Here is a 23,244-nt window from a genome sequence, read left to right on the forward strand (position 1 = left end):
GTCAGCTAACACCCTCTCTCTTCCTTCCGCAGCCCAGTCATAAGAATTACGTCAACTTTAAAGGGACAGTGTCGCTTATGTTACTCGAATGTCAGTGAGTCAGTAATTGTTCGTGTCTTAAGAGACAAATGTACTCAACTGGATGCCAATAAAGCATTAGAAGTCTGTTACAACAATATCTACTATGTGTTGGGTAAATCTTTGTAATAGTCTGCCCCGTTAGTTCCGCTGATGGTGGAGTAACAGTAAAAACAACCCCCCCACCCAGCCAACTCACTCCATAAAATCGACTGCTGCTCGACGAAAAAAGTCACTTTTTCACATTGTGTTCACCTCAACTTCAATCACGATTATTATATCCCGATTTTAATTTGTCATGAATTATTTGAGGGAAAACATTAGCCGGACACATTTAGTGTAACACCGAGGATTAATGGCTGCAGTGTGTGTAGGAACCTATCTCATTGTTTACAATTTGAATTGCTATGTTTCGGGTCCTTTGAGTCTGTCAGTGGAAAAAGTCTTTCCTATACGTTTTGCTATTAGGGAATATAGACAAACAAACGTGACAGAACCGTGGCAGTAGAGTGCAGAGGCGAGTAGCGGTGAACTAGCCCGGTGTGCTAACGCTCCCTGCTCCAACTGCATTGTGTCGCCCTCTGAATCCGGGATGGAGAGGTAGCCTTCGAGAAGTACTAGGCTTCTGTACTCGGGTTTTAAAGGACGACGGAATGAATGTCAAGGCGTGAGCTGGTCGGCCTTGACCAAGTGTCTTGTAAAGAAAGCGCCGGTAAGTTCATGGCTAACGCAAACAATGTCTCACGAAGCTATAATCACGGTCCCTCTTGAGAAGGTCCTGATCTGTGTTAGTTCATTTGGAAACTTGCAACTGGTCAAATTATAAACATGAAAGAAAATCGATCAAAGGACAATAGACCGTGTCAACGCAAGTGTGACTTATTGAAGTCTTGTGGACTTCAAAACATAGGTTGCCCCTGCGATTGCGGGCATCCATCTACTGACAAAACAGAAGTCTGGCAATAAAGTGTCAAATACTCGGGATGAGCGGATGCAGGTCACGATTTCTTGACATGGCCGGTTAAACGAAAGCTGGCTACAAATGTGTGCTTCCAGGTGTGTACGATGTTTAAAGTACCGCAGAGTTCCAAGTCTGAATTCCTGGACAAAGCCAGGCAGGCCAGAGAGGAAAGGAAGGGACTCAAGGAAAAGGAAAAAGCCGCAACCCACATTCAAGCCTTGGTGAGAAGGTTCTTATGTCGGTGCAGACTCCAGCATCAATTCAGGTGTGTACAAAGTGCCGGGAAGGGTGTGTTATTGGTTTATTTTCTCTTTACGACTCCTTTGTTTGTGTCACCAGGAAAGAGGTTGATGACTTCTTTCAAACCCATGAAACTGGAATGTCCAAAAGAAATGCACTTTCAATATTCAAAATTGCTCGCAAATTGTTATTCATTTATCATCCAGAGGATAAACTGGTAAGTTTTTGGATGTGGACCGGTTTCTTCCAGAGTCGTGTCACCTGAATTTCTCTTCCTGTGTCTCTCCATCAGAGGTTTGAGAAACTGTGCCGTGCGATCCTAGCCAGTATGGATGTTGAAAATGAACCTAAAGTAAGCTATTACTCATTACATCATTTAAAATGTGTTTGTCTGATTATTTATCCTCATCTTTGACTCTCAGATCTGGTATGTATCACTGGCTCTCTCCAAAGACCTCACGATTCCCTGGCTGAAGCAGATTAAGGATGTGTTATGGATCTGCTGTCAGTTGCTTAAAAAGTTAAAGGTTGGTGGTGATTTTTGCTATAGTTTCGCTCGACTATTTGCATTAATGCCACTTATTCAATGATTTACAGCCGGACATTCTTCAGGACAACAAGTTGGTTACTTTGTACCTCACCATGCTGGTTACCTTTACTGACACATCAACATGGCGCATAGTCAAAGGGAAGGGTAAGTCATAAACCAAGTTGTGACTCACATGTCTGATATTGCTTTCAAGTTACATTTATTTTTGCAGGAGAAGCCCTAAGGCCAGCTTTAATGAGGATATGTGAGAATATCATGGGCTATCTCAACCAAAAAGGATTTTATTCAGTGCTCCAGGTTCCGTATGAAAATAGGAATAAAGATAGTCTTCCTAAGAATTGCCAGTCGACTGTTGTGTGTAATCTGTTTCAGATCCTGTTGACTAATGGCCTGGCTCGCTCTAAACCCTCTCTCTCAAAGGGCACACTAACAGCTATCTTCACTTTGTCGCTAAGGTAAGTAATGAGACTTTGGTCCTACATAGGTTGACCAGAAAAAAACGTTTTCCTTTATCACTGGCATTAGATGTCTTACAGTGAACTCTTATTTTTCCTATTCATTAGAGTTGTTGTGTAATTGTGATACAATCTTAGATGAAACCTCTTGGTCTGTGTGTTTAACTTATTTAGCTGTTAATGTTTTTTTTGTTTACTTTCTGTGCAGGCCTGTTATTGCCGCTCACTTCTCTGACAACTTGCTGAGGTCATTCCTTATTCACATCATGTCAGTGCCAGCAATTGTCTCCCATCTCAATGTGCTCACTCCTGAGGTAAAGTCTGCTGCTTTGGTACAGTCTGGTTGGTCGATGACTAAATTAAAATATCAACTTATTCCAGTGTATGACGTCAATCCAGACACATGAGCTTTTGCGAAAGTTCATCCTGTTTCTCAGTCATGAAGAACAGTGTTCGGACATTTGTGTGTGTCTTGAGGGAAGCCACACGCTGTGCTTACTAGGTACTATTGAAATAATAGAATATATCTTTTTCTTGGACTAAGGAATGTGTAAAACCATTGCCTTTCTTTCCAGGAAATCTAATTCACTTGGGCTTCCTGAACGAAAAAGTCTTGGAAGAGGAGACAAATCATTTTGTGCGGGACCTTACTGACATGTTGTGTTACTGCCAGAGATATGTATCTCAGAAGAAGTCCAACCTCACCCACTGGCATCCTGTTCTGGGCTGGTTCTCCCAGACTGTTGACTATGGGTGGGTACGAGACGCCCTCTAGTGTTGGAGGACCTGTCATTTTTTTTCTATGAGCCCTAAGTTCATTTCTTATAGCAGACCTCCAACAGCTGAGTGTTAGTACGATAGTTGTGCTGTCTTCACCTTACAGTTTAAATGAGTCGATGCCCCTGGTGACTAAACAGCTTCAGTATCTGTGGGGGGTTTCCATCATCCGGACACTCTTCAATGACGTCCTTGCTAAAAAGCTGGAGAGCCAGGATCCCACCCTCTCACCCCCACAACCCAGCACATCTCAGAACAATCTACCAGTTAAAAGTAAGCCACTGTTGTCTTCAACCAACCCAAGAGCTAACAGTTGCTTTCGTTCTCAATGCGGTTCAACAGGTCTCTTCAAGCGAGCCTTTCAGAAGTCTGCTTCTGTGCGAAACATCCTGAAGCCAGTCGGTGGGAAGCGAGTGGACTCGGCTGAAGTCCAAAAAGTGTGCAGCATCTGCGTGCTCTATCAGACCGCTCTGTCTACATTAACGCAAATCCGGCTTCAGATTCTCACAGGTGAGGATTGTTCCCTGTTGAAAATGTTCTGACTTCGGAACATGGAGATGATGGTTGTACATTTCTCCCCCCACAGGTCTAACACATCTTGATGACCTCCTGCCCAAACTGTGGGCCTTCATCTGCGAGCTGGGGCCTCAGGGAGGCCTCAAGCTTTTCATGGAATGCCTCAACAATGACACCGAAGAGTCCAAGCAGCTTCTGTCCATGTTGATGCTCTTCTGCGACTGTTCACGGCACCTCATCACGTAACCAGCTCAAAGCGTAACCGCAAGTGTTGTCGAGTGGTTAGTTTGTGGCTAACTCTTGTTCATGTCACAGAATTCTGGACGACATTGAAGTCTACGAAGAACAAACGTCGTTCAAAATCGAAGAACTCCTCACCATCTCATCATTCCTCAACACTTTTGTGTACAAGATGATTTGGGATGGAATTTTAGGTACGGAACTCTCAGATAAGGCGGCGCCTTCAAGCTCAGGGTTCTTATGATGAGCAATGTCACTTTGCTACTGTCTCTGTGGAGGAAGTCTTGCTCAAGGGTATTTCAAAAGACTGTGTGAGCTGGTAGCCTCCAATCTGTAATCCTGCCTTGAAAGAGTCATGCTTGCGCTTTGTCTGTTGCAGTACATTATGGCGAGAGTGCTTTTTACTGGCCATATATTAAAGCCTCGTGAATTTATGTGGTCAGCCATATTGGATTATGTTGGGGGCCATGTGTGGCCTGCAAACCTGGAGTTCAACTTGCAATCTTTGAAGAGCCTAGTCAAGCTCAACAGATCTGCCCCTGCTGGCCGATTGATGCAGCGCAGAATCATTCTTGAAACAGAAGTATACTTTTATTGAGAGCATTGTTTTTATCCAACAGAGACAGCAAAAGGAGAGAAGCTGGAGCTCTTCCACAGTGTCCATGGATGGCTGATGGTGCTTTATGAACGAGATTGCAGGCGCAGATTCACCCCTGACGACCACTGGTTACGAAAGTAAATGCACTACTGGTTCCACGCTTGATCCTGTTTACTCGCACAGTCACTGAGAGTGAGACGCTTCTCTGGTGTTGCTTGCAGGGATTTGAAGCCGAGCTTGTTGTTCCAAGAGCTGGAGAAAGGCAAGAAAAGAGCTCAGCTGCTGCTTCAGTACATCCCTCATGTCATTCCACACAAAAACGTGAGTGAACACATCCTGCTTTAACTACTATGAGTGGGAGTAAGTATTTTAGATATCTGCTTGTATTAGTATGTGTAATAAGGTGCGGCTTATTCACTCTGTGTTTGGTGTCTACCATAGATCACAAGGTAGATACGGGTTGATCCACGGCAGGACACTGAGGGGCTTTTCACACTGCGGGTTCTGTCTCGGGTGGCCTGAGTTCGCGCCTTTGCGCCTCAGGCCATGTCCCTTTCTTCCTCCTCAGCTGGCGGTGCTCTGCGCAAAATAGCTGGTTTGTGACCCACGATGAAGCACAACTTAAGGAAGTCGTCATGAGCCATGCAATAACCTATTTACCACCATTGGCTTGACCAACTTATTTCTATTCAAATTCTTAATACTACGAGTCGTCCTCACCTCAGATATGAACTGATGACTGACCTCTGCCACGGCTGGAACAGAATGTGGCGTTTCATAGCCAAAACTAAACATGAAAGAGTGTTGTCATGTTTATTTTACAAGGAAAGAGTGGAAACAAGCTGCATAATACGAAGCATCTTGATTGATCCGCGCTGCTCTCACGACACGTACGCAGTGAGAGAGATTCGTGATGATCGAGAAGTTTCTAATCGTTGAAGTACAGATCCAGACGTCAGAAATGATCAGTGGATAGTGTGGTGATCTTCAGTAACTTGGGGAAAATCAGCATCTTCCTCCTCACAGTTTTCATGCAGACGGCTGCGTTGCGCAGTGAAAACAGTTACTGTAGAGCGCAGCATTATTCATTGAAGTAAATTTGTCAAAATCAGATGTTTATCAGCCTAATAAAGGCGCTGCGCTCCCGTTCCCGAGCATAATTTTCCTGCAGTGTGCGGCTGCACACCTAGTGTTCTGGGAGTTCGAGAAGTTGTTTTTGAACGATGTTGTCCACCTAGACAGCGATCAGGCCGAGTTGCCTGAGGCGAGAAGCTTCCCCCAGACAAAGTGCAGGTCTCCTGCCGGGACCAAGTTCGCGACCGAAACCCGACTCTTGTGTTCACATCTCGGACTTCTGAGCCAAGAAAGCTTTGTCTCGAGACAGAACCCGTAGTGTGAAAGCGCCCTAAGAGCCCAGGATAATAGTCCGTCAACTCTAGATGTTAAGTCTCAACTTGCAAGTTTCCGCCTGAGGATCTGAGGGGCTGGGCTGGTCTTAAGGGGTCAGCATTGGTGGACAGTCCAAATGTGATTTTGTGTTGTGGACAGGGAGCCAGTGCAGCGAATAGTGTGATCTGTTAGAGCAAATTCGAAGCCTTGCTGTCATGCCTTCGTAGGCATGTGAGCAAGGCTTTGGTTTTAGATCTCAACTTGGATAAAGTAAAAAAAAAAAAGCAAGATTAAATGCTTTTCATTGCTTGTTACTTTATTTGCTGTGTGGGGTAAAGGGTTTAATTGCTTAAATCACCTGTGGTTTGTGTCACGTGAACACTGTAAGCACCTTTTGCCATGTATTTTAGCAAATGTTGATTCGAAGGTTTCATGTAATCTGACTTTCTTGGTGATTCCAGAGGGTACTGCTGTTCAGGAACATCGTCACGAAGGAGAAAGAGAATCTTGGCTTGGTGGAAACCAGCTCCGCCTCCCCACACGTCACCCACATCACAATCCGCCGCTCACGCATGTTGGAGGTATCCACAGCTCACTACTTTGGACTACAAAGGGAAGCTCCAGCTCACAGCATGTGCTTCGGTCCCACCAGGACGGTTACGATCAGCTCCGGCGCCTACCCGTCAATTCCATCAAGGGAGTCATCCGTGTGAAGTTTGTGAACGACTTAGGAGTGGACGAGGCCGGCATCGATCAGGACGGCGTTTTCAAAGAGTTTCTGGAAGAGATCATTAAGAAAGTGTTCAACCCTGCACTCAACTTGTTCAAGGTGATTGTGACTTCATGTTTTTGAATTAGCTGAAGGTTTGTTGTTCACGCTTGGGTTGTCTTTGCAGACCACGAGTGGAAACGAGAGGCTGTACCCATCCCCCACGTCTTACATCCATGAGAATCATCTGCAGCTTTTTGAGTTTGTGGGGAAGATGCTGGGCAAAGCCATTTACGAGGTCCGGGTTTCTTCCCAGATCATCCGCCTGACGGTGCTGCCCCCTGGCTGATGTGGAGTGCTTTTGATTTCAGGGGATCGTGGTGGACGTTCCGTTTGCCTCCTTTTTCCTCAGTCAAGTTTTGGGTCACCACCACAGCACCTTCTACAGCTCCATCGATGAGCTGCCCTCGCTGGACTCTGAGTTTTACAAGAACCTCACTTCTATTAAGGTGGCTGATGTCAGATACTTGTTTGGTGTGACCTTGTGACCTCTGACATGGTGGGTTTTCTTGCAGCGCTATGAAGGTGACGTCAGTGACTTGGGGTTGACGTTGTCGTATGATGAAGACGTCATGGGTCAGGTAGGGAGTGACGGCGTTGCAACACTGTTGTATGTGGTTCCTAACTCAATGTGTGTTTGATCACAGCTTGTTTGTCACGAGTTGATACCTGGAGGGAAAACAATGCCAGTCACTAATGAAAACAAGTGAGCTCAGTGTGGTGTGGTTTGGATTCTGTTGAGTCAAATCTGACCTTGTGTGTGTGTGTGTGGACCCCTGCAGGATCAGCTACATCCACCTGATGGCGCACTTCAGGATGCACACCCAGATTAAGGAGCAAACTGCTGCGTTTATCCGAGGCTTTCGCAGCATCATTAACCCGGAGTGGCTGCACATGTTCTCCACACCGGAAGTTCAGCGTCTGGTCTCAGGAGATAACGCTGAGATCGACCTGGATGATCTCAAGTATGTGTTTCACCTCATGCATGCGTTGATGGAGAGGAATTGTCTTGAAAGCGCTCCGATCACACCCATCTGGAGGCACCTCTGGTCCGCGTGTTCTTTGTGTGTACTGTGCTTTTCACAGCTTGTGTTGGGTTGCTGCTGACAGTCCAGTTTCATCCCACTGACAAAAACATACAGAGGGTAATTGGTCACCTTAAAGGTGTGTGTGATTGGCTGCGTGTCTCTGTGTATCCTGGCGACTTGTCCAGTGTGTCGCGGAAATTACGAAAATGAATGAGTAAATTGGACTTTTTTAAACCTGGTGCACTCAATATAAACATTATTGTGTGCAGTGCCACACGTTTTTAGCATTTCATTGGCATTAGCATTCTGTAGGTTTATCACTCATAAGGATCAGGACACGTTTCCCCTCATATTCTAAGAGATAAACTTCTCTACAAGTCCTTCACCCACAAACCCAAAATGTTAATGCTGCACAGAACAAGAATCAGGCATGAACCCTGATTCTATTTGTTTTTTTTCTCAGGAAACACACAGTGTACTACGGAGGTTTTCACAGCAGTCACCGCGTGATCATCTGGCTGTGGGACATCCTGTCCAGCGACTTCAACGCTGAAGAGAGAGCCATGTTTCTTAAAGTGAGACCCGTCATCTGTGAAAGACAATATAAGTGGCAGTTCAGAAAAAACAAAAAAAACTTTCTTGTTTTCTCCTCTAGTTTGTTACTAGCTGCTCCCGACCTCCTCTTTTAGGATTTGCCTACCTCAAACCCCCGTTTTCTATCCGCTGTGTGGAAGTGTCAGACGATCAGGTAGGTTTGTTTTGAAGCTTGTCTGAGCATATGAGCTAATGCAGCAACATTCTATCCTGAAGCTTGTGACCTTTTATTGATGATCCAGTCGCATCCAACAAGCATTTCTATTTACTTGGATATCACTGTGATTTAAAAAAAAGAAATGAACGTATATAATCAGAGCTTTCCCCTGTGATGTGTTGGGAGTGTTTATTGAGTATTTTATTAACATTTTATTTTAGCTATGACATTAGTTGAGGATGTTATTTAACATTGTTGACAGTGAGTTTCAGCTACACTTTTAGTTCAGGAGCCGTTTCATTTCGGACACTATTAGCTACAAACAATTGGATTCTGAACTTATTGCTTGACAGAAAAACTGAATTATTCCTGGGGTCCATGGTGTCTTTTTAAATGTGTAAAATAGTTCCGTGTTGAGATTGACCAATTTTCCACTTTTTTCATTGAAACAGTCAAATAATAACGTCCAGATTTTATAACTAATTTATCTTTGAAAAAGAAAAAAAAATGGACAATGACTGCAATTATAGTTCCTGTGATGACCTGCCATTGTTTGGTGCATTTATTTTGACTTCATCTCTGTACCCAGGACACCGGAGACACCCTGGGCAGCGTCCTCCGCGGCTTCTTCACCATCCGCAAGAAGGAGCCGGGCGGACGCCTTCCCACCTCATCCACGTGTTTCAATCTGCTCAAACTGCCCAACTACAGCAAAAAGAGCATCCTGCGTGACAAGCTGCGATATGCCATCAGCATGAACACTGGCTTCGAGCTCTCCTAAGATGTGCCCCGGAGGGCTGCTTTCCACCAGGAAAACCCCGACAGGGGGCGCTGCCGAGCGATGCTGGAGAGACTCCACAAACACTGGAGATGTTTGCCGCATCGAATAAGATGCTGACGCAGCACAATCTTATTTTTATCGACACGCCGTTGTTTAACTTAATCGATGTATAGTTGCTTCGTCTCTGTTCCTCAGGCAAAACAAACTCTTTGTGGAACCTAACACTCCCTGAACAACAGCTGAACTGGAAAGCAATACCGAAGCGATGCAAGCCATTCGGCATTGTTCATGTACTTGTGCGGCTGCTTGCCATCTCGCCTGATGCTCCAAATGAAAGACAAATCAAAGGTTTCTGTTCCCACTCCATGAAGGACAACCTGTGTCGCTGAGGTTCCCGGCCTCAGATGTTTTTTTTTCTTTGTGGTCGTGTATGTGTAAGAGTCTAAGAGCTGCCTCAGTTGTAGTGAAGCGGCAGGCTTACCTGACACTAAACGATGTCAATACTGACTCTTGTTTTACCTTTAACATCAAGTAACTGGAGGTAGTGTTCCTGCACAGTAGAGAGGACCTGTCTGCTTGATCTCTACTTTTAAAAACGAGGACTCGCTGATGCTAGTGCTCCTGCTTTGCACCGGTGAAGCTGCCTCGGGACACATTTCAATAACCCTGAGTGCCTCATGTGCCCCTCCTCATCACGTTTCTGACTACAATAACCACACGTTTGGAAACAAGCCATAGAGTTGAGCTGGACTTCTGCTCTGTGCGTCGACCGCAAAGACGGCACCGAACACTGTTATTCCACTACATCCACCGGAAGATTTACGATGATGTTCTCCAAACTCTGCAGACTCTCTGGAAGCCAATGCTAGGATGGATTTCAAGGTCTAAGAAGCCTCAACCTGATGTCACTGGACTGGTTGGGAACCAAATATGATTTGTGTTGCACATGTTTCTCTATGGTGGTTGAGGAAGAAGAGAAGAGTGTGAAATATTGCCTTTGTTAGCCTCAATATGTTCTTACAGGGTTCAATTCATAATGCAGTCAGCTGGATTTAAAACTTTGGCTTGAGAAAGTGACAGGTGGGAGCCAGTTAACCTGCTAACTTAACTGGTAAAGTAACTTTAAAGCCAGAACGAAACACTTTTAATGCAGTCGAGGAAACACACCTGTAGTTCAGTGTTTAAAAGATGTGATAGCAGAAAGTATTTTAAAAAAGGTTATGCAAAAAAAAGTCATTTTAGTGTTGCTTACTTTAGCAGAATGTTATTATTGACCTGTTTCTAATGAGTAATATATGTGAAACCAACAAAAATGAAATGCAACTTTGCGTGTAAATCGAAGTGTAGTCTACTAATTAAAAAAAAAGGAATCTTTCACTGGGGCTTTAATTTCTTAGATGGAAGCCGATTGGTGTATGTTGAAAGGTGCCTCACCAAAACCCATCACTCTGTTATGATGTCAACAGTCGGCTTGGTTGCTTTGTCTGAATCACCTTCAGCAAGTCAAAGCACTCAGAAATGAAATTGAGCTGTTGTCACCTGCGGAATCTCCTTTTTTAAATCGTCTTTCTAAAATAATCTGTGTACGATCCTTCAGCCCTGTAACGTTGAATCACTATATTAAAAAAAAAAAAAAACATTCGCTGAACCTTCGACCGGGTGTTGAGTTTTTTTCTTGTCCCTCCTGTTCTGTCACCCTGGGTAACCTGTGGGACGGATTATGGCACGAGCCTGTTGTGTTCTCAGTACCGGCTCTGCACTCGGTACAAGACCTGGACATGAGCGGGCCTCCGAGTCCTTCTCCTACCAGATGGTTCAAATCCCTGCGCAGGTAAATTCAGCATCAAAATTCTGGTAGGTAAATCAGCTCACTTGTCTGAGGGGTTCTTGGCCAGAGTTGCGAGGATTTCAACCGCCAGCTTTGACTGAACAGCAACATCATTTGTGTGCTGTGGGTGTTTCAGGGCCCGACCCGAGGAGCCCTGTCTGAAGATGTACCCGCTTCAGTGTGAGGGCCTGCTGAAGAGGGCCAGAGGAGCCTTTCAAACCGGGCGCACCATGAAGGAGAGCTTCAGGCTGGCTCAACTGGAAGCTCTGCTGAGGATGGTGGAGGAGCACGAGTGTGACTTGGTGGAAGCTCTAGGACGGGACCTTCACAAGGTGTGTCCCGGCTCATACAGTTTTGAGACATTCCTCTTGCCAGAGTCCGGCTTCTGCATTTTAGTATTTTGCCCTTCATGTCTCAGGAGGCTAGTAGATCAAGCAGGATATTCAAAGTCTTAAAAAGTCACCGTACATGTTTCTAGATAAACATTGTGGTCGTGCAGTCCCATTGAGAGTTGTTCCATTTCATCATATGTGAATATGAAACGACAACATATCATTGCTTTAATATTTTTGTGTTGTAATGTTCAGACTGCAAGCGGACAGCAGATGGCAGTAGCACGACCGTGTTTCTATTTTACTCACACTAGTGACATGAAGAAGTGGCCGCTCTGCAAGTATTTAGGAAAGCGTCATTCATGGTAGTTCCAGATTTTGTCACCATAGTCACGTAGAATATTAATTTATTTCAGCAATTTGATGGTCTGCTGCGTTTTATTCACTCAATATGTCCAGTTTCTACCTATTTAACCAGAGCTGGTCACATGACCGACTATGCCTTTCTTCTCTTTGAAAATCAATGGGGAAGACGTTTGTAAACCTACAGAGCACCAACATTATAAAGGTTATATTCATTTATTTATTTTTTACGTTAGCTGTCCAAAGGAATCTATGAATTGTGTTTTTTCAATTAAAAATTTCAGCTTGTTCTGTCATTTCCAGCCGCGGTTTGAGTCCATCGTGTCTGAGCTGATCCTGGTCAAAAATGAAGCTCAGCACGCCATCAATCACCTGAAGAAGTGGATGCAGCCGCAGCACATGGAGAAGAACCTGGTGAGAGTGACGTCACGCACACGCGCTGTTGCCATTGAACCTCTGTTATCTGCTCTATTATTAATGAGCGAGGATTAGACTGACTAGTTTAGTGAAAGCACCGTATCTCAGAACGTTTCCCACTAATAACCAAATTCATTTCTGACCTTCATCTGAGCACATTCCGTCTCACTGCAACAAAGAAAAGCACTGTGGAGCCCGACAAAGCAGATTATTCACAAGTCTTTGGCTTTTTCAGAGCTTAAACTGACGTTATGTTTATGAAAGAACCGACTAACACGAGCTCTGTTCCTCCAGTCCACCACGCTGGATCAGTGTCTGGTGGTCAGTGAGCCCTTAGGAGTGGTCTTCATCATGGGGACGTGGTGCAGCCCGGTCCAAATGTGCCTGGTCCCGCTGGTGGGGGCCATCGCAGCAGGTGTGGAGCCCTTGGATCCATGGCTTGTGGTGGTCATCTCAAGTCATTGGCTGATGTGTTACAGGTAACTGTGCCATCATCAGACCGTCGGACACTGCAGCCAACACGGCTCAACTGCTCCATCGTCTCGTCCCTCACTACCTGGACAATGTGAGTCATGTGACTACAGGATGGATGACAGTATAACAGCAACTAAAGCAATCCGTCAGGATGCAAAGATATGAAATATATGGGAGATGATTCACGGTGATGCAGTTTTTAAAATGAATAAAAGCTTTCAGGTTGGTTTTTATCTCAGTGCGGCTACAAGGACAGTGCAATGTTGACTCCCTCCTCTTCTCCTCCTTAAACTGGTCATTTTTTCCCTCCAACATTCTTCATCCATCATAAGTCTGGCCTCCATAACTCTGTCTTCTCAAGTGTCCCACAGATATACTCGTTTCTGCTCTTGTCCAGACCAGAATCTTCCCTCAAATGTCCTGTTCTCCAGTGGATCTGACATGTTGTGTTCCTCCCTCCATCCCCAGGATTGCTACTACGTGATCCTCACAGCCGCGCATGACTTGCCTGAGATTGTGGAGCTCAGGTTTGATCACGTCTTCTTCTCAGGTAAGGTTGACCATGTCTGCCTGTGCAGTCACCTGATGTGGCGGGAATGTCCAGGCAACAAAGAGGAGGGACTGAAGATCGCTCAGGCTGCCGCTCACACGCTCACCTCCGTCACCCTGATTCTGGGAGGAAAGAACCCCTGCTACGTGGACCAGAGCTGCGACATTGTGACGACGGCCCAGCGCATCTCCTGGGCCCGCTTCCACAACGCCGGCCAGAGTTTGGTGGCACCGGATTACATCCTCTGCCACGCAGATGTGCAGACTCGGCTGATTCAGGCCATCAAGTGCTGCATTATGCAGTTCTATGGTACAGATCCCAGAGAGTCCCGCAGCTTTGGCCGCATGGTAAACTTGGAAGCATTTACCCGCATCAGAGATGTGCTGTGGAGATCAGGGAAGGTGTCAGTGGGAGGACAGGTGTTGGAAGCAGAGAGATATGTTGGTAAGAGTCTGATGAAATACAAAACATTGTCCTTGCTGATGGTTTTGTCTCCTGTCAAGCACCCACAGTTGTGTCTGAGGTTACGGGATCAGATCCCATCATGCAACAGGATGTTCTGGGCCCTGTACTTCCTGTTCTAACAGTGCACAGCGTCGATGAAGCCATCAGCTTCATCAACAAGCAGGAGAAACCTCTCTGCGTCTACGTCTACTCCAGCAACAGCAAGGTGCTTCCCATGAAGCGACTGGAGCAGCGCTAGGTTTCTGATCATGGCTTTGGTCCTTCAGGTCATTTCCAGAGTGATGGCCGAAACTTCAAGTGGAGGTTTCTGTTCCAATGACAGTGTCCTGCAAAGTCTGATGTCGTCTCTGCCTTTTGGCGGAGTGGGTGAGTCGATTCATGTCAACAAAGATAGGTGTTTTCTCAAAATGCTTTACTCTCAAAACCTTCAGGAACCAGTGGGATGGGGTCCATCCACGGCCGCGCCAGCTTTGACACCTTCTCTCACCGGAAATCCTGCCTTTTACGGAGCGGCCCGTTTGAGTGTGTCACCTATCTGCGCTATCCTCCGTACGACGAGCGCAACCTGTCTCTGCTGACATGGGCCAGCTCGCTGTCGCAGAGGAGCCAGGGCTGGTGCCAGATCCTCTGACTCTCTCAAGGATGGTCATGGAAGAAGTCACACTGTGTCTTTGTTGAAGAATGAAATTAAACTGCTCCATGGTGGAGACACAAGTGTCACTACGGTCATGTGTGTCACAGCCAGACTTTAAACTGTCTCTATATTTCAGTTTCTTTTGTTTCGATGGACTGATGGCTGGTCCAATATTTCACCGCTGCTAGGGAAACCTAATCCATAGCAGCAAAAATCTCAGATTTTTTCCTTCTCAAAACAACATTTCAAGCAAAACAAACTTGTTGTGAGATCTCTGATTTATTCATGGACATCACTATCACAAGTTGGATTCATTCCGGCCTCTTGTAGATTTTCTCCTCGCAGCCTTCTTTCATCGCTGCATACCTCGCCAACGTGAAGAGATAGTCGCTTAACCTGTGTGAAGTTGTTTACATGAGAGGACGCGGTTGGCAATAGTCATTAGAATTCCAACTGACCGGTTTAAAAACTTGGCAACATCTGGATCTGCCTCTCCTGAACGCACAATCGGAGCAACACTGCAGCGGAAGCAAATCTGTCAGTGAAAAGCCTTGAAGACGGGAACAGCGTGAGAACAGACCTGCGCTCTGCTCTGCGACAGACTGTCCTGGCCACATGCAAAGCTGCGCTGCTTTTACCTCCCGACTGCAAAGACAGAGGTATATTTCAACAATGAAAAGTTCCATAAAACGTTCAAAGGTTTGCAACAGCTCACAGGTATAATGAAGTTGGTTAGTGGAGGCAGCTCCTCAGTGAAAGAGTCAATCCAACTTTCCAGCTCAGTGATTGGCTGCCCGCTGAATTTGGTCCTTTCTTTAAACCAACGAGCATTATTGGATGAACAAAGTGGCTGTAAAGTATCAAACACCGTCTCCTACTTGTATGGCTTTCTCTTGCTGATGATCGAGGTGTGGCAATGTTTGAGCCAAGGTCCTGGAGGACACACTGAATCTGCAGGGAAGAGGATGAAGAAGAAAATAAAATCAAGACAAATGTCTGACTTTTTTTGATGTTTTCCCCACAGCCGACAATGTATTCCGCTTTTACTCAGGATTTTAGGACTCAAATGACTGTCCACGCTTTATTTTATTTTATTTGCCACACAAATCTACTGTATAATTTTTAACTTTATAGTTCAAATGCAGTAGAATTGAGGTTGGCCATACCTTATCCAGCTGATAAGTGAACGTGTGACCCTTGTCAAGGCAGAACTCTCGGGCCAGACTGGAGAGGACGAACACATCCAGGTCAAGCCAGCTTGAGTCAGGACATGTGCTTCCTCCAAATCTCACCCAATAGCTGACGACAGTTCATCTGTGTTCCCCAGTGCTTCAAAAACATGATCTTCTTTTGGTCTTCTCTCTCCAGTGAATGTGCTGGAGAAACCTATCAAGGGTGGGATTTATAAAATATCACAGCTGTACCGTTTAGTTTCACATTTCTTTAGTGGTTATGAAAGCAAAAACAACCTTTGTCTCCAGTTTTGGTGTATATTTTTGGAATTCTACTTTCTTCTTCTGTCGTGTAACTGTCAAGAGAAGAGGGATCAGGCTGGCAAATAAATAGTTTTGTCTTCACTATTGTGCAGGTATCTCTGAAAACCGCCTCACAGTTTGACTGTAGCACAATTCAAATTAATCTAGGGTATTTGAGATCAAAAAGATCCGCGTAGTATCTTCTTCATTTCAGCTTGCAGTGACCAAATAGGTGCAAGTAGCAACAGAAGCTAATTCAATGACATCAACGTGCGTCACGACACAAACACCGGATACCTTCTTTCTGTGTGCAGCGTATGTCCTACTGATCCGTTATATAGCAGCGTGCACGTTCTTAAAACACAGCGGACGTTCCATGTATTTCTAATAAACAAAGCCATTTTCACAAATGACAAGCAGTAAACGCATTTTGCAATTTTGACCCTCTTCGATTTCCGTAATTTCTGGGCGGGCGCTCGTATCATGCGATTGGATGAAGAAACGTAAGGTAGCGTATACCCGCCTCTGATTGGCTTGTTGGAGAAGTGGTGAACAACACGTGTTGCTGATTGGATGACGCCGTTTGGCTGATGTTCGCCCCGCCTCTGATGTGTCTTGTGTTTTTAATGCCACCATGCCGGGCAACTTTTCAACTAGCCCCTGTGTTTTAGGATCGCGAGGCGTTGTCTAGTGCCTGTCCTGGCCGAAGTCTGGATTTAAACATCCTTGTATAAGGCTGGATCCTAGCGTTCGTTTGGATCAAAGGGATTAGCGTGAGCTTTGAAGTGGCTAAGCTAAGTGTCAACAACGTCACCTTGGTGTCAAACTGAGCTCGTCACGGAAATGTTCGTTCGTGATTTGATCGTGTCCGCCCCAGGAAAAGCGATCCTTCACGGCGAACATGCGGTGGTGCACGGGAAGGTAATGTCACCTGATAAATCTCTGATTTGTCACTGAAACGGATCAATTACTTTGTCAAATATGATGATTATTAAATATTAAGATATGTTATGCGTCATAATACAGTGGTAGGAGATGAAAAACATTGCTTTTATTGACAGGATAAATTAACAAATAATGTAAATATTCATGAAAGCAAATGAAAAACTGACCTGCTGCTGCCTAGATGAAGGCCAATATCAGTTGTCAACCTTGAGTAAATAAGCTTTTCCTGCTTATTTTACCCCCCTCTTCTTTCTCTTTGCAGGTGGCCCTTGCTGTCAGTTTAAATCTACGGACATATTTGAAGCTAAAATCCACCAATAATGGGAAAGTCTGCGTTTGCCTCCCCAATATCAACACATTCCTCTCCTGGGACCTGAAAGACCTAAAAAAGATTCTTACACATTCCTCTGGTAAGTGCTGATCCAATGTCAACGGCTGCATTTTATAATCCAGAAATATACATGAAGGCACTTATCTCCATGTACAAACACTGGCTTGTTTGTGCCGCTTCTCTGAGAGAGAGTACAAGTGGGGCATCATTCTGTTTACAGATAAGAGGGCGGAGGTGAAACGCTTGGATACTGAACTTGTGAAGCGAATACACGAGTTTGTTGGTGTGACAAATGGAAACCTGGATACTTGCAATATGGCCACTTTATCTTTCCTCTACATCTACCTCTCCCTGTTTGGAGCTGGGTGAGTGATTTCTTTTTTTTCTTTATTATCGGAAACACCAAATATGATAGAAGTTGTTGGTCCCTGGGATTAGACAGAGAGAATAGTGTGTAGGATATTGATGAATCAGATGTTATGAACGAGGCATCATAAATTCATTGAAGAGGTTTTAGGTGTGACTAGAAGGGACAAGATAAGAAACCACTCTGAGGGCAGTTATGTTTGGAAGTGAAGTTCAGGCCAGTGAGGACAAGTGGTGAGGAGAGACACAGACATGTTGGATGGAAGTAAAATTCTGCTGAATGGTAAAGTGACATCTGCTGAAAAGCACATGGGCCATGTACAATGCAAAGTGGGTTGAACACTTTTTGCAGGAAGTGGTGTGGAATTCTGTTGCCAAATGAATCTTCCTGAAAGTGGCGGTGTGCGGTCTCCACTTGTGAACAGCTGTGAACCGGGCAGATGCTCGGGAACATTAAAGCCGCAGGTTGTCCGCCGGTATAATCGGCGCTGACACATTGTTGGCGTGTCCAGGAAAGGTGATGGGTTTTGACAGGATGGCCACTAATGAGAGTCTGGCGCCCGGCCACAGCAGAGCCTTTAACAAGTCTGGATGGTTTTCCCCTGGAGACCTGGACAATTAGTTTAGAGTTTCTCCCATCGGCCAAGCACTGACAGCTGCGTCAAGAAACTTTCACTTGAGAGCTGAATTGTGTTGGATATTTGACAAGTGATGCCCCTGCTGAGTTATTCTGAATGTCTGAGCCCTTGTTTTCATTTGTTTTCAAAACACCTTTTGGCTTATTTTAGTGAGCTACCCGGTGTGACGATGTCTGTGTGGTCAGAGCTGCCCACTGGAGCCGGGCTGGGATCCAGTGCTGCCTACTCGGTGTGTTTGGCGGCCGCTCTGCTGAGTGCAAGTGGAGCCATTTCATCCCAGCTGAAGGAGGGTGACCACACTGGAAGGTAGGAACTTAAAAAAAAAAAAAAAAAAAAAAAAAAAAAGAAAAAAGATGTGACCCTGTTCATTTGGGCGATGAGAGCACCGCGCTCATTGATAACCATTTGAACCCAGACGTTCCACTGAATTGGATCGTGCTCCAGGGGTCGCCGTGTTCCGAATCCGACCTATCGGTAAAGACAGGGAAATACTACTGCACACTCATCACCTGACACTAGTTGGTCCTCTGTGGAGAAGCATTCTGTTTATTATACTTCTATATTTACTTACATTCCATATGATTTATGAATTTGTGAATTATTACCCATGATTAGAGGAAGACGTAACACTAATCTGATGGAAGCAGTTTCCTGTCGTGCACTCACCTTGAATTGACGTACATTCAAGAGATATTGATCTCTTCCTGTTGCTGTGTTACATAAAGATTTCAGTCAGCAAGTAAATATGGAGCAGCAGCTCTGAATATAAAAAAGTCATTTGTGTCTTTAAATGATGTGTGCAAACGTTCCTAATGTGGAATAAAACAATATTATTTTCTTTCATTCTATGGATGGGAAACTCTGCCTGGAAGCTGTGGATGATTGCAAATAAAAATGTCATTGTAGTGATATTTTAGGCCCAATGTGTTACATTAGATGAGAAAATGTTGCTCCCATTTGTGTACCATGTTACTTGAATTGGGTTTTGTCATCACAGCAATACTTTTCAGTGAGCGGCTTGTCCGCAGGTGGAGTCAGGAGGACCTGGAGCTGATCAACAGCTGGGCGTTCCAAGGAGAGATGATCATCCACGGTAATCCATCCGGAGTAGACAACGCTGTCGGGACATGGGGTGAGAAATCATCTGCCATGCTTTGTTTGAGTTGTGTATGTGGCGGAACACTGCATTGTTATTCTTGTCTGCTTGCCGTCTGGTTGTCCTCCGTGTAGGCGGCATGCTGAGGTTCCTGGCTGGGAAGATAATTCCACTGAGCAGGTACAGACTGATGATGTCGTAGTTGTATTCATCAACGAGAAAAAAACGTGCACCAGAAAAAGTTGCCAAATCTGTCGCTTTTTTCTTCTCCTCCCAGAGTGCCGTTGTTAAGAATCCTGCTCACAAACACCAAAGTTCCACGCAGCACCAAGGTACTAGTTGCCAAGGTGAAGGACAAAATTAACAAGGTACTAAATGGTTCCTTCCTCCCCCGCGTGTTTTTCGCAGACACTGTAATTAATATAACAGGCGGCGCTTTCGCATGGCAGACACTCCAGAGCCGGCGGGGAGAACACCGCCATAAATATTGAAATTAAACTCTTAGCCGGCGCCCCTGCGAGCGGTTGCCGCGGCGACAGCTGCAGGTGTGCGGAGCTCTGTCTCCGCCGTGAAAGATCATTGATTGTGTTGTGGCAGTGTTGTGAAACGAGAAGTCTGTCTGCGTTTGGCTGAAGAAAAGTCCGCAGTATTCACCCCACAGTTAGTGCTCTCAAGGAAGAGAGCTCGCACACGTAATGCTCATTCATCATCGCAACTCCTCCTGTTTGTAGAGCAGTAAAAAGCCACCATGGCTCATTAGTTTTCAAATTTTGAACAAAGGTTTTCATGAAACAAACTCCCTGAGCTGAATATAAATGTCAACTGGATACTTGAAGTCAGCACTAATTCTCTATGATGCCATTTTGGTTTGCTCTCCTCCAGTTTCCTTCCATCATGAACCCCCTGCTGGACTCTGTGGATGCGGTTTCCTGCACTTGTGAGAAAGTCCTGGTGGAGATGACCTGTGAGCCCATCACAGGAGAGCACTACAGTATTTTGGAGGTACCCGCATGACCTGTGTCTTGACCTCCTCCTTGCTCTGCTCATGAGAGTGTTGCCTCTTGACCAGGAGCTCATTGACATCAACCAGCACCATCTGAATGTGATGGGAGTGGGCCATCCCGCCCTGGATGTGCTGTGCCGCGTGACGCTCGCGAGAGGGCTCCACAGCAAGCTGACCGGGGCTGGAGGTGGAGGCTGCGGCATCACTCTCCTCAGACCAGGTACCACTTTCTCCCTGAGGCATGGAAATGGAATCATGACAAGACATTGTTGCAAGACACTTTTTAACCATTTTATTGTCAAAAATCCATAGCTCACAGTGCCACACAGACTAAACGTCTGGAAACAGATGTGGCGAACATAAAAATCCAAGTGTGTGTTTGACTCCAAGCTCCGATCTCGAGCACTGGCTTTCAGATTTTATTTCCCTCTTCATCACAGTGAGTGTGTTTTGGGTGATTTGTTTCGTCTCTAATGCTCAAAATTGCCGGGGAATTCTTTGTTCCGGAGATGAATTGTTGGAGCACTTGACCTCTGAACAATCTCAAATAACTGTCCAATCGATATAACAGGATATATTTAACGCTAAACAGTTACACTTTGCCTGTGTCGTCGCATTTTGGTGATGGATGAGCTTGGTCTTCAGTGGTTTTCTCTGCCACTGCTCCTCTCTCACTTCCTCATGTGACTCCCCGACACACACCATTCCTCTTCTGTCCCTCCCTGCATCCTTTTTTGCTCCTCACATTCTATTACAAATGAAAATCTCAAACTAGAATCTCTGAAGGATCTGTATGATGATGGGGTTAAAACTTTTATTGGTGAAAAGAACCTTCAGAAGCTTCATGAACTATAAAGTGTGATGAATGCTGAAGTGGGAAGTGAGCTTAATGCATTTACAAATGAATGTGTCACTTTGATGCTGCAATGAGCAGAAGAGGCGAGAAGTTTGATCCGTTTAAACAGTTCTGACAACAAAACTTATTTTTACTCCTTCCTCTTTCATCTCAAGAGACAACAGTTTGATTGACACATAAGACGGTTTCTTAATCTCATCACACTCTTTGTCAAAACAAACTAGAAAAGAAAAGCACTTTTTCTGCCTGAGGCTTATAGAAGTGTTCATATGTGAAGCTTCTCATTGAATTAACAGACAGATCTGTTTGACGCGGGCGGCTCTTTTCTTGTCGATTCTTTTTTAACTGGGAAGAACTTGTTAAAAGTATTTTTTAAATGGCATTTACATATACGTAAGATGAGTTTAGCAGCAACTTCTGCCTCCCATTTCACAAAAAAACTTACTTCATTCCTCCCGTGAGTGAGTTCTCCGTGACTTCACTATTCATTTAATTCTCATCTGACTCCTGTCTTTCTGACTCCAGTCTCTTTCTCTTCTCAGAAACCGACTCCTCTGTTGTTCAGAGCACAGTTCAGGAATTGAAAGACTGCGGCTTTGACTGTTGGGAGACCAGCATTGGCGGACCAGGGGTCCAGGAACATTCCCCTCTCTCTGTTAAGCAGGATATTGTGAGAATACTTGACAGTTATTGAGGAAGACCTTGGAAGTAAAGGACATTTACGACGACTGAGAATGAAATCAAGGGAAATGTCCACATTGATGGTGGTAAACGATCAAGTGGACCACTTTTATGGCTTTTAAACCCATGTGTGTTTGAACCGCTGCCTCGTGTAATATAATCATGATCCACTAGATGGCATCAGAGCTCCACTAATGTTTTTTTTAACGGCACCACAAGAAAGCCCTGACACCAGAGGATAAGTCGATATTTTATTAACTCAATATGGAAGCGTTCGACAAGCATTCGTCTTCTCGTGTGCAAATATGGATTTAGGTTTTTAAGCAAAAACCGCGTGGCCTTTGAACATGAATAATGGTCTGTGAAGGTTGAAGATGAAACTGAATGACTGTTAGTAAATAAATATATACATATTTTTTGTAAAATTGTAGAACAATTACCAACGATTTTGATGAAACAAAATTGAAAATAATTCAAACACAACTTCTTTACAGTTAACCATTGAAATGGCATTAAAATGACTGACAATGTGTCATGATTTATTGTGTGTGTCTCTGTGTGTGAAATCTCAAAAGTCAAGTGAACTTTTGTTGGGGGCCTTTGGGTTAACGCCATGAGGTACACATTTTTATATTCATGCATTCATTTTATTTTATATTTCCTACTAATAACAACACTGGTTGTTGTTATTATTAAGCACAAATCATCCAAATTATTGTATTATTTTCATATATGTTACGGCTCTAAACACCCTCCCTGCGCTCTGATCAACCTTTCCCTCCCTATATATATATATATATATATATATATATATATATATATATATATATATATATATATATATATATATATATATATATACACACACACAAGAAATATCTGTTTATATGTTTAATCTCTGAAAAGTAAACTGTGACACGCAACAGAATCTTCTGAGTGCAACTCTGCTCTATATTGAAGTCACTGTACGTCTGGCTCATCCAGTTCCCACAGATGTCTCTTCCCTGACAAGGTTTGGATTAATACTCTTGAGTGATCGAGGAGCAGGTTGTTAATCTCTCAGCTCCGGACGACAGGCCAGTGTGCAGTCGCTCTGGTAAAGGTCATGGTCGGCGTCACAACTTTGGACTATCGCTTTCTTTTCCTATTCCTGAAATGTCACCAAGATTTGAACGTGTGAATGCAGCGACACAGATGAAAAGCAGCGTTTGTCACTCTCCCTTCTAACCCCCTTCTGTCCTCTTGAATCGTGTCATCTTGATGTCAAGGCAGCCTCCTCCCCGTCTGCGTGGCGCACAGTTGCCCACCACCCCTGCTGGAATTTAATTACCACTGTGCTTTTCCATTGAAACAGCACTGAGAGGAAGACAACAGCCGGTTTCAGTCTTGCTGCTTTTCCTCCTTCGAGGCACAGATGGTATTTTTTTATTTTATTTTTTTTTATCAATGTCACTGTCGGCCTCTTTCTGCTCTGATGAATAGAATCGTCGAGGCTTTGAGATTATTTCAGATGAGGGTCAAGGATGGAGAAGGCGTCAGAATTTAAAAGATGCCGTGAAACCTCTGCGCTCACTGAGCAGAGGGGAGGAAGAGGTACAAGTCGCTTAACATTTCCCGTTTTGTCTGAGCGGATGGAAGTGGCTGAATCAAGGATGTA

General features: G+C 44.7%; 4 protein-coding genes across 9 annotated transcripts; 3 read left to right on the forward strand and 1 right to left on the reverse strand.

The window, feature by feature from the left end:
- The first annotated feature begins 365 nt into the window (after nucleotides 1-365).
- Nucleotides 366-10,776, forward strand: ube3b (ubiquitin protein ligase E3B). Its single transcript, XM_053869891.1, has 27 exons — nucleotides 366-790; nucleotides 1,135-1,304; nucleotides 1,379-1,496; nucleotides 1,572-1,631; nucleotides 1,702-1,806; nucleotides 1,877-1,973; nucleotides 2,041-2,126; nucleotides 2,202-2,284; nucleotides 2,493-2,598; nucleotides 2,666-2,786; nucleotides 2,860-3,037; nucleotides 3,168-3,334; nucleotides 3,404-3,571; nucleotides 3,648-3,819; nucleotides 3,893-4,011; nucleotides 4,438-4,552; nucleotides 4,637-4,736; nucleotides 6,266-6,385; nucleotides 6,457-6,633; nucleotides 6,701-6,811; nucleotides 6,885-7,022; nucleotides 7,089-7,154; nucleotides 7,221-7,279; nucleotides 7,356-7,538; nucleotides 8,065-8,176; nucleotides 8,257-8,349; nucleotides 8,942-10,776. The coding sequence occupies exons 2-27, from the start codon at nucleotides 1,144-1,146 to the stop codon at nucleotides 9,131-9,133; spliced, it is 3,207 nt and encodes a 1,068-aa protein (XP_053725866.1). The 5' UTR covers nucleotides 366-790; nucleotides 1,135-1,143; the 3' UTR covers nucleotides 9,134-10,776.
- Nucleotides 10,777-10,860: 84 nt separating this feature from the next.
- On the forward strand, nucleotides 10,861-14,262 carry aldh3b2 (aldehyde dehydrogenase 3 family, member B2). Of its 4 annotated transcripts, XM_053869897.1 has the most exons (10): nucleotides 10,861-10,964; nucleotides 11,098-11,293; nucleotides 11,960-12,070; nucleotides 12,368-12,488; nucleotides 12,553-12,638; nucleotides 13,016-13,097; nucleotides 13,152-13,541; nucleotides 13,601-13,767; nucleotides 13,829-13,928; nucleotides 13,994-14,262. In XM_053869897.1, exons 1-10 carry the CDS (start codon nucleotides 10,912-10,914, stop codon nucleotides 14,191-14,193), a joined length of 1,506 nt encoding a protein of 501 aa, XP_053725872.1. In that variant the 5' UTR covers nucleotides 10,861-10,911; the 3' UTR covers nucleotides 14,194-14,262. The 4 variants fall into 4 exon arrangements, with proteins under 4 accessions (XP_053725872.1, XP_053725869.1, XP_053725871.1 ...); XM_053869894.1 differs by having other exon boundaries at nucleotides 13,016-13,541; XM_053869896.1 differs by having other exon boundaries at nucleotides 10,906-10,987; nucleotides 13,016-13,541.
- Nucleotides 14,263-14,456: 194 nt separating this feature from the next.
- mmab (metabolism of cobalamin associated B) lies at nucleotides 14,457-16,395 on the reverse strand. Its single transcript, XM_053870598.1, has 10 exons — nucleotides 16,366-16,395; nucleotides 16,191-16,285; nucleotides 15,666-15,724; nucleotides 15,489-15,582; nucleotides 15,363-15,420; nucleotides 15,075-15,147; nucleotides 14,912-15,009; nucleotides 14,777-14,841; nucleotides 14,655-14,714; nucleotides 14,457-14,592 (listed from the first exon to the last, which is right to left on the reverse strand). Exons 1-10 carry the CDS (start codon nucleotides 16,393-16,395, stop codon nucleotides 14,508-14,510), a joined length of 717 nt encoding a protein of 238 aa, XP_053726573.1. The 3' UTR covers nucleotides 14,457-14,507.
- Nucleotides 16,275-22,111, forward strand: mvk (mevalonate kinase). Of its 3 annotated transcripts, XM_053871790.1 has the most exons (10): nucleotides 16,275-16,592; nucleotides 16,879-17,026; nucleotides 17,168-17,312; nucleotides 18,102-18,257; nucleotides 18,980-19,083; nucleotides 19,182-19,227; nucleotides 19,325-19,415; nucleotides 19,930-20,049; nucleotides 20,117-20,270; nucleotides 21,449-22,111. In XM_053871790.1, the coding sequence occupies exons 1-10, from the start codon at nucleotides 16,515-16,517 to the stop codon at nucleotides 21,598-21,600; spliced, it is 1,194 nt and encodes a 397-aa protein (XP_053727765.1). In that variant the 5' UTR covers nucleotides 16,275-16,514; the 3' UTR covers nucleotides 21,601-22,111. The 3 variants fall into 3 exon arrangements, with proteins under 3 accessions (XP_053727765.1, XP_053727767.1, XP_053727768.1); XM_053871792.1 differs by lacking the exons at nucleotides 16,275-16,592; nucleotides 17,168-17,312 and having other exon boundaries at nucleotides 16,877-17,026; XM_053871793.1 differs by lacking the exons at nucleotides 16,275-16,592; nucleotides 16,879-17,026; nucleotides 17,168-17,312 and having other exon boundaries at nucleotides 18,119-18,257; nucleotides 18,949-19,083.
- Nucleotides 22,112-23,244: the final 1,133 nt, after the last annotated feature.

Source organism: Synchiropus splendidus, chromosome 7, assembly GCF_027744825.2.
Source record: "Synchiropus splendidus isolate RoL2022-P1 chromosome 7, RoL_Sspl_1.0, whole genome shotgun sequence".
NCBI classification, from domain to species: domain Eukaryota; kingdom Metazoa; phylum Chordata; class Actinopteri; order Syngnathiformes; family Callionymidae; genus Synchiropus; species Synchiropus splendidus.